Source organism: Corylus avellana, chromosome ca1 (genome assembly GCF_901000735.1).
Source record: "Corylus avellana chromosome ca1, CavTom2PMs-1.0".
NCBI classification, from domain to species: domain Eukaryota; kingdom Viridiplantae; phylum Streptophyta; class Magnoliopsida; order Fagales; family Betulaceae; genus Corylus; species Corylus avellana.
Window position 1 is genome coordinate 4,608,627 of NC_081541.1, and position 13,000 is coordinate 4,621,626.

General features: G+C 37.4%; 2 protein-coding genes across 3 annotated transcripts; both read left to right on the plus strand.

Annotated features, from left to right (window-relative positions):
* Window positions 1–2,788: 2,788 nt before the first annotated feature.
* LOC132183270 (cellulose synthase-like protein D3) lies at window positions 2,789–8,458 on the plus strand. Of its 2 annotated transcripts, none has more exons than XM_059596672.1 (4): window positions 2,789–3,289; window positions 4,030–4,942; window positions 5,326–6,133; window positions 6,252–8,458. In XM_059596672.1, the coding sequence occupies exons 2-4, from the start codon at window positions 4,062–4,064 to the stop codon at window positions 8,007–8,009; spliced, it is 3,447 nt and encodes a 1,148-aa protein (XP_059452655.1). In that variant the 5' UTR covers window positions 2,789–3,289; window positions 4,030–4,061; the 3' UTR covers window positions 8,010–8,458. The 2 variants fall into 2 exon arrangements, with proteins under 2 accessions (XP_059452655.1, XP_059452663.1); XM_059596680.1 differs by lacking the exon at window positions 2,789–3,289 and adding an exon at window positions 3,467–3,539.
* An 870-nt stretch (window positions 8,459–9,328) lies between these two features.
* Window positions 9,329–10,131, plus strand: LOC132168129 (FAS1 domain-containing protein SELMODRAFT_448915). Its single transcript, XM_059579217.1, has one exon. It carries the CDS (start codon window positions 9,340–9,342, stop codon window positions 10,057–10,059), a length of 720 nt encoding a protein of 239 aa, XP_059435200.1. The 5' UTR covers window positions 9,329–9,339; the 3' UTR covers window positions 10,060–10,131.
* Window positions 10,132–13,000: the final 2,869 nt, after the last annotated feature.

Genomic DNA, 13,000 nt, shown 5'->3' on the forward strand with positions numbered 1-13,000 from the left:
TAGGGGGAAAAAAAATATTGGATAAAAATTTCATTTTTTGGGATTCAACCCATCAAATTAAAACAAAAATTAAAAAAAATAATAATAATAAACCTTAAATTTTGGAGGCATTTTAAAATTTTAGAAGAAAAAAAATTCAAAATTTAGAGGGCTAGTAGTACCCTAAGGTCATGGCACTCCTCCTTGCTTGAGAGGAACGAAGGGGAGGGGCTGATCCGGTGACCATATATAAGAGGAAGGTAAATTTGATGATACTATTAGCACCTACTCTATCAAAGTCGGTGTTCCACACTTTGGGGTGTGGGTGAATAAGATCATCCACCACAACAAACTTCATCAAAATGTCAACTCTGGATCCTCATAGTAAAAGAGTACAGTATAAGATTCTAGATCTCTATTTTCGATTTTTATTTATTTTTTTTTTTTTAATTTTCAAGTTCAACCATAATCCAACCACTTTAATTAAACATGTCATACCCTTTAATTATAACTTATTAATTTTGTGTTGGGTTTGTTCAAATTCGTTGGTCGTATAAAAAATTTTCAACCTTTTTTTTTTTTTTTTTTTTTTTTTTTTCGGCATATCCATACAAGAAAAGAGGGAAAAAAGATTTAAACAAATGACTTTCACTTCATGAAGCGTGGTTAACAGCCGATTCAATTCTTATGTTGCTTGTTAAATTCAAATCATATCGAAGTATATGTATAAGATTATAAAAATAACTCTAATTTAACTCATTTTAATTAAAAAAATTGAACGTTTTAAGGAAATTGAGAGATCCCACACATATCCGGTCACAGCTTTTTTAAAACGATAGTTTAAAGCATTTGATGTAAAAATTGTCGTATGTAGAATGTGCGTGAGAATATTAGGAGATCACAGGACACGTGGAATGTGGGGTTGGGGGGGGTAATGTGCAAATTAAGGGGGTGCGGTTGATCTCTCTCCACCTATAGTACTATATAAAGGAAGTAAACGCCGATAGAGAATACAGAAATTCATATCTTCACTCTGATTGGACTGTGTTTACCACGCTCCTAGAGCTGTGAGGGTCCGTCGTCACAAAGTCAAAAAAACCACGCAAGAAAGGAACACAACAGACATGCGAAAATCATTCCGCCATTTCCGCGTTTACATTGGATGGCCAGTCTGTAAATAAGCCTGAAGAATGAAGGGCATTTCCGGCAATCCGAATATCTTAGTTCCGCATTTAAGGGTGAATAAACAATTTTGTAAATCTGTGCATGTGGAAAGACGCCACCGTTATAGTGAGTGGCACTTCTGTAATTCTGATGCAACATGGGGGACACCTGAGTACATACGCGTTAAACTTTTGTTAATTAATTGTTTTTATACGATATTAATGATAATGATTTGGTCGAAACTATGAGAAAGTTCAGAACACCCCAGTGGGAACGCCAGGAAGCATGTGGTGTGATTAAGGCAAAGTACAGCACAATCACAACTAGCGTTTCTACACGTCAACACGCGCTCCACGTCGACACAGCTCAACTGCACACGCTTTTACGCAATTCCAACTAAAAAATTCAACCTTTTTTTTTTTTATTATTATAGTGTGTGCATGTAACCATCATCTTACTTACTTGAGATGGTCAACAATTAATTATTTTAATTAGCAACATATTAATCCTCTACATTAATTGTTCCCGAAATTGAAGGTATATACTGCGTAAGGAAGAAGGATCTTCTCCATATCTACACTCATTTTAATATAAGAATTTAATGTTTTTATGTGTAATGGGGGCAAAGAATGCAGCGTTATTTAAATTTTTTTAATTACGTGTTAACATATTTATTATTTATTATACGACAATATTTATAGATAGAAATCTCTATCAAATATGAGAGAGTTTTCTCATATTTGCTGCTCGAATTGTTAACAATCTGAATAACAAAATTGTTGTGAATCTGGATTCATAATTTACATAATTAAATACAACAATGTTAGATTTTTTTTTTTTTTTGCTTAGATCTTGACCATGAAATAAAGATGATCATATTCTCTTTTGGGTACATGGTACTATAACTTTTACTATAAGTTTCCTTACAAATTAATGTGACTGTTCATAATTAGTAAAATGGTTAATTACAAAATATCAATTATTAATTTAATTAGTTAGTGACTAATTTGCTAACTATACAATCTTAACCACTTTTAGATTATCAAGTCAGTTTGTAAGAGAATTATACTAACAAAATTGTAGTACTTTGAACATTATTTGTTAAAATATTAGTTAAATAATTAAATTCACTTAATTTTAATTAAATATTTTACCAATAGAGTCTTACTCATTATGAAGGAATTTAAACTTATATATGAGAGATTACTTTTTATTTACTTAAGTTTTTAGAATAAACAATAATAACATTGTCAAATCTCTTTGCTTTATGACACATGTCAACCACTTAAAACACGATAAATAAATGTCCAGAATAACATTTAAAAAAAAAATTTCTCCAAGTGACAATTCTCTTTTAACTTGAATTATCTGAAAGAATATCCCCTCCCCAAAAAATAATTACCCTTTTTCATTAGTTTAATTCTATTACACTTTTTTCGTTAAAAATATATATATTTATCACACTTTTCGGTGATAAAAGAAAAGCCTATATTCACTCTTAAGATGTCCAAAAACCCCACGCAAGTTAATAAAAGTAATTAACGTTAACAACAGCCTAAGCAGAAGAGACGGCCGGGTATCCCCACAAGCTTAGACGCAGAAAAAACACGCTTGTAGGGCCAAGTCCACTAGTCCAGTGCGCAACCGGCGACCCACAAACACAACACAAAAATACTCACTGTCCTGTTTGAACTATGAACACCTCCTCCAAAAGTTCAAATTTCAGCCCCTCAGAAACTTCGCTTGCTCCGACGAGAAAAATATTATAAGCAAACGCCATTAAAATAATCAATATTACAGGCCAAGGCTTTCAATCATGGCCTATTAGTGCTCGTAGTTTTGCCCACGACTAAGTCCCAAAAACACACAAACAAACGCCATTTTCTCTCTCTCTCTCTCTCTCTCTTTCTGTCTCTCTCTCTGTGTTTGTCTGGCAAATACCAGGTCTTATGATGGGTTGGAGAGCAAGTCGCAGGAGATTTGTTTGAACTGTTCGTCTACTACTATTCTACTACTACGAGATTGCTTCAAACATAGTGGTCGCTTCCTTTTCTTAAAAAACGCTTTGAGAGGCCTGGGACTCTCGGACAGAGAAAGAGAGACGGAGATCTGAGGTGGGTCTTCTGCCATTTTTCATAAAACCAAGGTAAGCTCTCTTTCTTTTTTGTTTTGTCTCAGAAAATGGTCCGATCTTGCTTTCTAGCTTAAGGGGAAAGTGTATGTGCTAGTGGGAAAGTGTATCGTGCTCTGTTTGGTTGCTCGGATAGTGTGCGAGAGAAGAGGAGGATTGGGAGGGGAGTTGTGGTGGATCTTAGATTTCTGAAGGTTAAGGAAGACCGCAAGTCAAGAGTGTTTTGTTCAAGTTTCATTTCTTTTCCTCGGCATCCAAACAGAGGGTTAGACTTCTTTGTTTTTGTTATGTAAATTTTTTTAGACTTGGTTTGAGCTGTTTGAGGTTTTTGGGAGACTCTGTTTGGTTGCTGAGTATATTTTGGAGAAAAAGGAACCATGTTTTTGTTGGATCCTTGTGATTGGGGATTTTAGTAAACAAAAAAGCGCATGTGAACTGCGAACAGACGCATTTGTTGTAATTTTGTATTTTCAGGTGTAAGCTGGGTTTAGCATTTCTCGGATTTTGTCTAGAGATTTTGACTTAGTTTGAACTCTGTCGAAGGTTTATGTTCTGGTTGGTTGCTTGGAAAGTGTTGATCAACAGAAAATTCTCTTAAAACTGAGCCTAATATGCCTATTAATTTGTGGACAAATAAATCTAGCTCTAAACTTTGGTTTATTTTATGGCATCTTTAAGATCTGTTATTGGGTTTGTGGTGGTGATTTGAAACTATGCTGATACAGAGTTGAATTTGTTGCATTGTGTAATTACAGGATCTTGGGATTGTTGCTGGTAGTGTTTGAATATGGCGTCCAAGTCCTTCAAGGCAAGCCGGTCAAATCTGTCTTCAACCTCCGATGTGCCTTCGGAAGCACTTAACAAACCTCCATTGCCTCCGGCCGTGACATTTGGCCGGAGAACTTCTTCGGGCCGTTACATCAGCTACTCGAGGGATGATCTTGATAGTGAGCTGGGTAGTGGTGAATTCATGGACTATACAGTACACATACCACCAACCCCTGACAACCAGCCTATGGATCCATCAATTTCGCAAAAGGTTGAAGAGCAATACGTGTCGAATTCACTCTTTACGGGTGGGTTCAATAGTGTTACGCGAGCTCATCTCATGGACAAGGTGATTGAGTCTGAAGCGAACCATCCCCAGATGGCTGGCGCAAAAGGGTCTTCGTGTGCGGTTAATGGATGTGATGCAAAGGTGATGAGTGATGAGCGTGGGGTGGACATTCTCCCTTGTGAGTGTGATTTCAAAATATGTCGTGACTGCTATATGGATGCTGTGAAAACAGGGGGTGGGATTTGCCCGGGATGCAAGGAGCCTTATAAGAATACAGATTTGGATGAAGGAGCTGTGGATAGTAATGGGCGGCCACTTCCTCTTCCTCCGCCAAATGGGATGTCAAAAATGGAGAGGAGGTTGTCATTGATGAAGTCAACGAAGTCGGCTCTGATGAGGAGCCAAACTGGGGTTGGTGACTTCGATCACAATCGGTGGCTGTTTGAAACAAGGGGGACTTATGGATATGGGAATGCCATATGGCCAAAGGATGGGGGTTTTGGAAATGGGAAAGATGATGAAACTGTTGAGCCAACAGAGTTGATGAACAAACCATGGAGGCCACTTACACGGAAATTGAAGATACCTGCTGCCATTATCAGCCCATACAGGTATTGTCTCTGTTTCTTGATTGTTTAACCTGTTGTTGTTTTGCTTTAGATCTTCTATGTTATGATGGCATCCCTTCTATTAAAAGGATGTTTGTCAGATTTTTGATTGCCTTCCGACTATATTTTTATTTCATCCAATTGTGAATGAAGAGTGCATATTGATGATAAACTATACAAGGACATGCATAAACACACTACTATCAACTGTTTAATTCCAATTTTAATTTGGATTTAGTCATAAAGTGCTTTTTCACATTTTTATGATGCATTTATCACTTTTTCTATGTAGATTTTATCTTATCAGTTTACTTCCTTTTGACATTTCCTTCCTTCATCCTCATGTCAATAATGTATTTTGCTTTCTTTTGCATGTGTTTTAACAGGCTTCTCATCTTTGTTCGTATGGTTGCTCTTGCACTGTTTTTGACATGGAGGGTTAACCACCCAAATACTGATGCAATCTGGCTATGGGGAATGTCCATTGTCTGTGAGATTTGGTTTGCTTTTTCTTGGCTTCTTGACCAGCTACCCAAGCTCTGCCCAATCAATCGTGCTACAGATCTTAATGTCTTGAAGGAAAAATTTGAAACACCAAGCCCCAACAATCCCACTGGAAAATCTGATCTCCCGGGAATAGATATATTTGTCTCTACTGCAGATCCAGATAAAGAGCCACCTCTTGTCACTGCAAACACTATCTTGTCTATTCTTGCTGCTGATTACCCAGTTGAAAAGCTTGCTTGTTATGTTTCTGATGATGGAGGTGCACTTTTAACCTTTGAGGCCATGGCTGAAGCTGCAAGCTTTGCCAATACATGGGTTCCGTTCTGTCGTAAACATACTATTGAGCCCAGGAATCCGGAATCTTACTTCAGTTTGAAGAGGGATCCTTACAAGAACAAAGTGAAGTCAGATTTTGTGAAGGATCGTAGACGAGTAAAGCGTGAGTATGATGAGTTCAAGGTCCGCATCAATGGCCTGCCTGACTCTATTCGCCGCCGATCGGACGCCTATCATGCTCGTGAAGAAATCAAGGCCATGAAGCTTCAGCGACAGAACAGGGATGATGAACCAGTGGAGAGTGTGAAGATCCCAAAAGCAACATGGATGGCTGATGGAACTCATTGGCCAGGGACTTGGTTGAGTTCTGCAGCTGAGCACTCTAAAGGTGACCATGCTGGTATAATACAGGTATTTTTGTGATCCCATTAGTTAATATTAAGTAGTTCAACCATGAGATTATCAGATTGACTGAGGACAAAAGGTGTACTAGATGGGCTGAGTTATTTTTCCCCTTAAAATGATGCAGGTGATGTTGAAACCTCCCAGTGATGAACCACTACATGGAAGTACTGATGATACTAGGCTCATTGACCTCACCGATGTTGACATTCGTCTCCCTCTGCTTGTTTATGTGTCACGTGAGAAGCGTCCAGGCTATGATCACAACAAGAAGGCCGGGGCCATGAATGCCCTGGTTAGAGCCTCAGCCATTATGTCCAATGGCCCCTTCATTCTCAACCTTGACTGCGATCACTATATCTATAACTCCCAAGCAATGAGGGAAGGCATGTGCTTCATGATGGATCGAGGAGGCGACCGACTTTGCTATGTGCAGTTTCCCCAGAGGTTTGAGGGTATTGATCCATCTGATCGATATGCCAATCACAACACTGTTTTCTTTGATGTCAATATGCGAGCCCTTGATGGGATTATGGGCCCAGTCTATGTCGGAACTGGATGCCTCTTTCGAAGGATTGCTCTTTATGGCTTTGACCCACCGAGATCTAAAGAACACCACCCAGGCTGCTGCAGTTGCTGCTTTGGCAGTCGCAAAAAGCATTCCTCAGTTGCAAACACGCCAGAAGAGAATCGGGCCCTAAGGATGGGTGATTCTGACGATGAAGAGATGAACCTCTCTTTGCTCCCTAAGAAGTTTGGGAACTCAACTTTCCTCATTGATTCAATTCCGGTGGCAGAGTTCCAAGGTCGTCCTCTTGCAGATCACCCAGCTGTGAAGAATGGACGCCCACCTGGTGCTCTCACTATTCCTCGTGACCTTCTCGATGCATCAACTGTTGCAGAGGCAATCAGTGTGATCTCCTGCTGGTATGAAGACAAGACTGAGTGGGGACAGCGTGTAGGGTGGATTTATGGGTCAGTTACTGAAGATGTGGTCACAGGGTACAGGATGCATAATAGGGGGTGGAAATCAGTTTATTGTGTGACCAAACGTGATGCCTTCCGTGGAACGGCTCCAATCAATCTTACTGATAGGCTCCATCAGGTCCTCCGGTGGGCTACTGGTTCAGTTGAGATTTTCTTCTCCCGCAACAATGCCCTTCTGGCTAGTCCAAGAATGAAGCTTCTGCAGAGGATAGCATACCTTAATGTAGGCATCTACCCTTTTACATCCATCTTCCTGATTGTCTACTGCTTCCTCCCTGCACTTTCGCTCTTCTCTGGTCAGTTTATTGTCCAGACCCTCAATGTCACTTTCCTTGCCTACCTCTTGACCATCACTTTGACCCTGTGTATGCTTGCTATCCTGGAGATTAAATGGTCTGGGATTGAGCTAGAAGAGTGGTGGAGGAACGAGCAGTTTTGGTTGATTGGAGGGACTAGCGCTCACCTTGCTGCTGTGCTTCAGGGACTTCTAAAAGTCCTTGCTGGTATAGAAATTTCTTTCACTTTGACATCAAAATCAGGAGGTGATGATGAGAATGATGAGTTTGCTGATCTCTACATTGTCAAATGGACATCCCTGATGATACCACCAATCACAATCATGATGGTCAACTTAATTGCAATTGCTGTTGGCTTTAGCCGAACGATATACAGTACTATACCAGAGTGGAGTAAATTAATAGGCGGCGTTTTCTTCAGTTTCTGGGTCTTGGCTCATCTCTACCCTTTTGCGAAAGGGCTGATGGGACGAAGAGGAAGGACACCTACTATTGTTTTTGTATGGTCAGGACTCATTGCAATCACGATATCCCTCCTTTGGGTGGCAATCAGTCCCCCTTCTGGTTCGACCCAAATTGGAGGTTCATTCCAGTTCCCCTGATAGGTCTTTTTTTTCCTGTCAAGACGAATATGTTCGGCGATATTCCTTTATTCAATTATTCTCTCCCAAAGTTAACCATGCTGGTGAATGGACTAGGTATGTTCTGTTTCTTGTGCCCATTTGAATGTTTGGAACTTTCAGCAATCTGAGTAAAATGGATGGGACCAAGAGAATGGGAAGCTGTGGGTTTCCCAGCATTTTGTGATTGTTGTATGGCCTCGTACATGAACTGTTAATTTGAATATTTCATTTTTTTACATGGAGGATTAGGATTGGGCATAGATTTTCATTCTTCTGTAGTTTTATACCCAGGCCATCTACTGCCAGATCAAACTTCAGTTTGTTTTCTTAGCATCGTAAAGAAAAACTGTATGCTGTATAATTCAAAGTACACTTCTTCTTTTTAAACAATAATGTTCTGCTGCTTGGTGGTGGCATTTTTGTTGTCATCTGATCCCGAAGTTCTTGACTGGACTGAACATTTGCTTGAAATTTGTGTATAGCTTGGGAAATCAGCTTTCATTGCGGTTTATAATCCGACCAGTAAAAAAAAATTATTCCAGAGTTATCAGATTTCTACATTGGATGAGCAACCTCACAATGAATATAATTTTCCTTCAAATTGGGTTATGAATTTTTTTTGGCTCAATCTATTAAACTGATGTGTTCAAAATGTATAAATGCATGTGAGCTTTATTAAAAATGCCGTGAAAGTTAAAAATACATATGAGACTTTTTTTTATTTTTTATTTTTTTTTATTTTTTATATATATATTTAAATACTTTTAAAACAAATAACTTGGAACACTAAACAGAAGCTTGACTCTTGATTTACTGAAAGGTCACACTAATCCCCACTCTTGTGCTTTTTAACAAAAAAAAATAAAAATTAATAACATTAAGAAATAATTCAATATACAAAACACTTAAAACTATTTTAACTTTTATGTCATATGAACAACCAAAAAGCAAAAAACACTCTCAAAAAGCATTATGAAACAAACCCAAATCTTTCAATCCCTATTTCATGCAAAATCTAGTTGCTAACATCAACAAGAAAACCTAATATAGAGACTCAACCCCTAAAATACTAGCATACATGCAGAAGATGTGAAACTCAGTTGTTAAGGAAGCACAGTTGCATGCCCAAGCTAACCTCATTTCTTTATTTCTGGATGAATAGCTGACTTCCTTACTCTTTTTTCTTTTTTCTTTTTTTCCTTTTTTTCCGAAGTAATAGCTAGTCCCCCCAATATCAGTCACACCCCCCTTCATAATAAGACCACCCCACATGAACCAAAGAGAGAGCTCATCAGCCATGGCAGCCTTCATGAGATTGGCAATTCTTCTAGGATCACTGGCACTCGTCACCTCAGCCTCCCCCACCATCACTCCACAGAACCAAAACCAAGACCTTCTTGGCGCCACTGAAGAGATGCAAAGGGCCAACTACTTCACCTTCGTCACACTCATCAACATGGCCTCTCTTGACTCAAAAATCCAAGCCAATGTCACCTTCTTGATGCCCAATGACAGGATGCTCTCAAGGAACGTTATGGCTCCAGGCTCCGTTTCTGGCTTCTTGCTCCGCCATTCCATTCATTCACCACTGCTTTTCGACGACTTGGAGCGTCTCCCAACCGGCTCCATCATCCCCAGTTCGCTGCCGGACTACATGCTCAAAATCTCCAACAATGGCAGGAAAAACTTCTCTCTTAACAATGTGAAAATCATTAGCCCAAATATTTGTACAGAGGGGTCTTCCATCCGGTGCCATGGCGTTGATGGGGTTTTGCTACCGACATTGATGCCGGAGCACAACACAACCTCTCCATCACCTTCTTGCTCCAACAGCTCAAGCCCTCCTGCTGCAGGGGCTACATCCCCTGCCCCATCTTTCCCATCACCACCTGCTATAGCGGCTGCCCCATCACCCATGCTATTAAATTCCAGTCCACAAAAACCAGGGCCTTCTCCATTGTTGTCTTATGGGGGAACAGTTAAATTCTTGGTGACCTCTTTGATGGTGTTGATCGTGGGGTCTATCTAGTGTACCATAGTTTGAAATCCTTTGCAGATGCTAATTGAATCACGGGTATTGGAAATTTCTTGAAGAGTTCTTGCAACGAGACCATAATATAACATGTTATGACACGAACATAGTGTTTTTTTTTTTTTTTTCGCTCACAAGTGTATATTCAACCGAGAAACTCTCTTTTGTGTGAGCTTTAGTTTAGCTCTTTGCTGCTTTATACATGATAATAAGTTGTTCTTGAATCTAAATGACAAGGTACCAAATGAACCCTCTAAATACCATCATATTTGTAATGTTTCTCTCAATTTTATTATTAGGGTTGTAATGTTTCTCTTTTGCGCCCAAAATGATAAAAATACCCTAAGATAAAAATTCTGAAAATAAATGAAAAATAAACAAAAAAGAAGAAGAAGAAGAAGAAATTGAATTTTTTGCTTTTTCTGATTTTTTTTTTTAAAAAAATAAAAATTATCTTATGGTATTTTTGTGCGGATGAGGACATTTTAAGTTTTAACCCCAAATGGTAGATTGGGAGGAGGAACATAACAAAAATTGAAACACTACAAGAATTTGCAAATAAAGTGATAATTAGAAGGGGAAGTATAGTTTTCTCTAAAATTTGTATTAACTCCTCTTAATATTTCATTTTTAATGTTTCTTATTAATTCTATAATTTAACATCGTTTAACTTTCTCAATAATCAAATTCGTTAGGTTTGGAACTTTAAACCGCAAACAAATATGTTTTTTAGTAGGAAATCAATTTTTTTATTTTTTATTTTTGACATGTCCACACAAGAGGAGGAGGAGGATTTGAATTAATGACCTTCGATTCATTAAGCGTGGTTCCAGCCGATTGAGCTACCTCTTATGGACATAGGATCAATTTTGATAGTTCATCTTTTGCACAAAGTTGATAATATATTTTGAGTAATGCTAGGCTTCATACACACCGCTAATGTGGTATGGCTCGAAAACTGTGCTTTTTGAAAATGTGTCATCGTAAAAAAAACATATCCCCTTTAAGGAAATCATTTGAAAGCTGAACCCCCACCGCCCCAAAAAAAAAAAAAATTCCCCCTCCACCGGAAAATGACCGGCTCTACTACTACTGGACTATTGGAAGGCCTTGCTCATTTTGCCCGAGCCCCAACTCGACACTGCCCTATCTATTAAATTCTTCCTATCAATCTATAAAATTGACATATATATATATTTTCTTTTTGAACCCATTAAATTGACATATATCTTTAAAACACGTGATTCTCACACACATTTTTAAAAATTCAGTTTAAAGGAAAACTTTGTCTTATGTTAACACATCATCACTTATGTGTAGACAACACAATTAATAAAAATAAAATAAAAAGTTAATATATTCTTAGAGTATCGATCCTTTTTTTTTTTTTTTTTGTATAAGTTGTTTAGAGCTCTTAATTAGCATACTCAGTAATATAGAGCATGTATAATTAATTCCTCCATTACCAAGTAAATTTCGAGATATAATATTTAAAATTCCATAAGATATTGGCTAAGAAAATAAATGGTTAATATTCCAACAACTTGAGATGATTCTTCCCAAGAACATGGCTGATATTAAGCTGAAATCATTCCATCTAAGTCTAACCCATTAATTAAGTCATCTCTCTTGTTTTATTAGATATACAACACAATAATCGTGACTTGAATTCTATCAGGAGGGTACGTTTTCTTCCACCCGCTACAATATCACACGTCCCCATCATATATATATATATATATATATATATAGAGAGAGAGAGAGAGAGAGAGAGAGAGAGAGATCTAGAGAGAGAGAGAATATGTAGAGTTGTTCCATAAACTAAAAGCCACGTCTCTCGCATTCCCTGTAATACGTGCATGGAATTAAGTATATAATAAACCAACGTAATTCTATAAAATCATTAGGATTGAATGTTAGATAAAGAATAACATAATTCATTTCAATGAACAAAGTGTGACTAATTACCCAACCAATAAAACTACTTGTCTTTTCAGAAAAAAAAAAAAAAAAAAAACTACTTCTTGTGTATAGTAATCCGTTGTTGCATGGAAACATATAAATGTTGGTTAATCTAATTGATGAATTTAATTTTTTAAAATCTATTTTTAAAGACCGAGATCCTCTAAAATTGGGGACTCCTGTCCTGTGCATGCCCCATTCTCTTTGGACATGAATTTGTTAAGAGAGGCTCCTTTGTGGGCTCTCACCTAAGAAAAGACAAAAAAATTTGATAGGCAATTTGTAGCTAGGTTCTTTAAAACCTTAGCATCCTTGATATTCACATCAAAACTTCTGTTAGTTTTCGTATATTTTATAATTATGTTGATATCGAATATTTTCTATTTATAGGTTGATTGTAATCAAATGAATGTGATTTGATTACTATATTTGTATTTAGATATTATCCTATAAATAAGGACTTTTGTATTATAGACAAAAAAAGTTAATGAGCACAATGTAGCCTTTAATTTATGGGTATTCCGAGTGGGGGACGTAGGTGTCTAACACAAAACCACCTATAATTCTTTGTGTTCATTTTCTATATTGCTTCCACCATATTTTCGCATATTCCGTAATTCTTCAAAAACTACCACAACCTAGACCTCCATTCATTTTTCCTTTTGCTGTCTCCATCTATAGATATCTATTCTCTCCTTTTTCTTTGGTGGGGATAATATAAAGCCTAATAGAGGTCTAAATTTAAAAATGTCCAAAAGCATTGATCTAAAATTTATCAAATTAAAAATTAGGATTTCAATATTAAAAAGCTAAAATGCGGACAGTTGTGGTGACATATTTTTCCAAATTCTTTTTTTTAAGAAAAAAAAAAAAAAAACAAATCTAAAATTTATCAAATTAAAAAGTTAAAACGCCGGCTGTGGTGGTGACATATTTTTTAAAATAATAATAATAATAATCTAAAATTTATCAAATT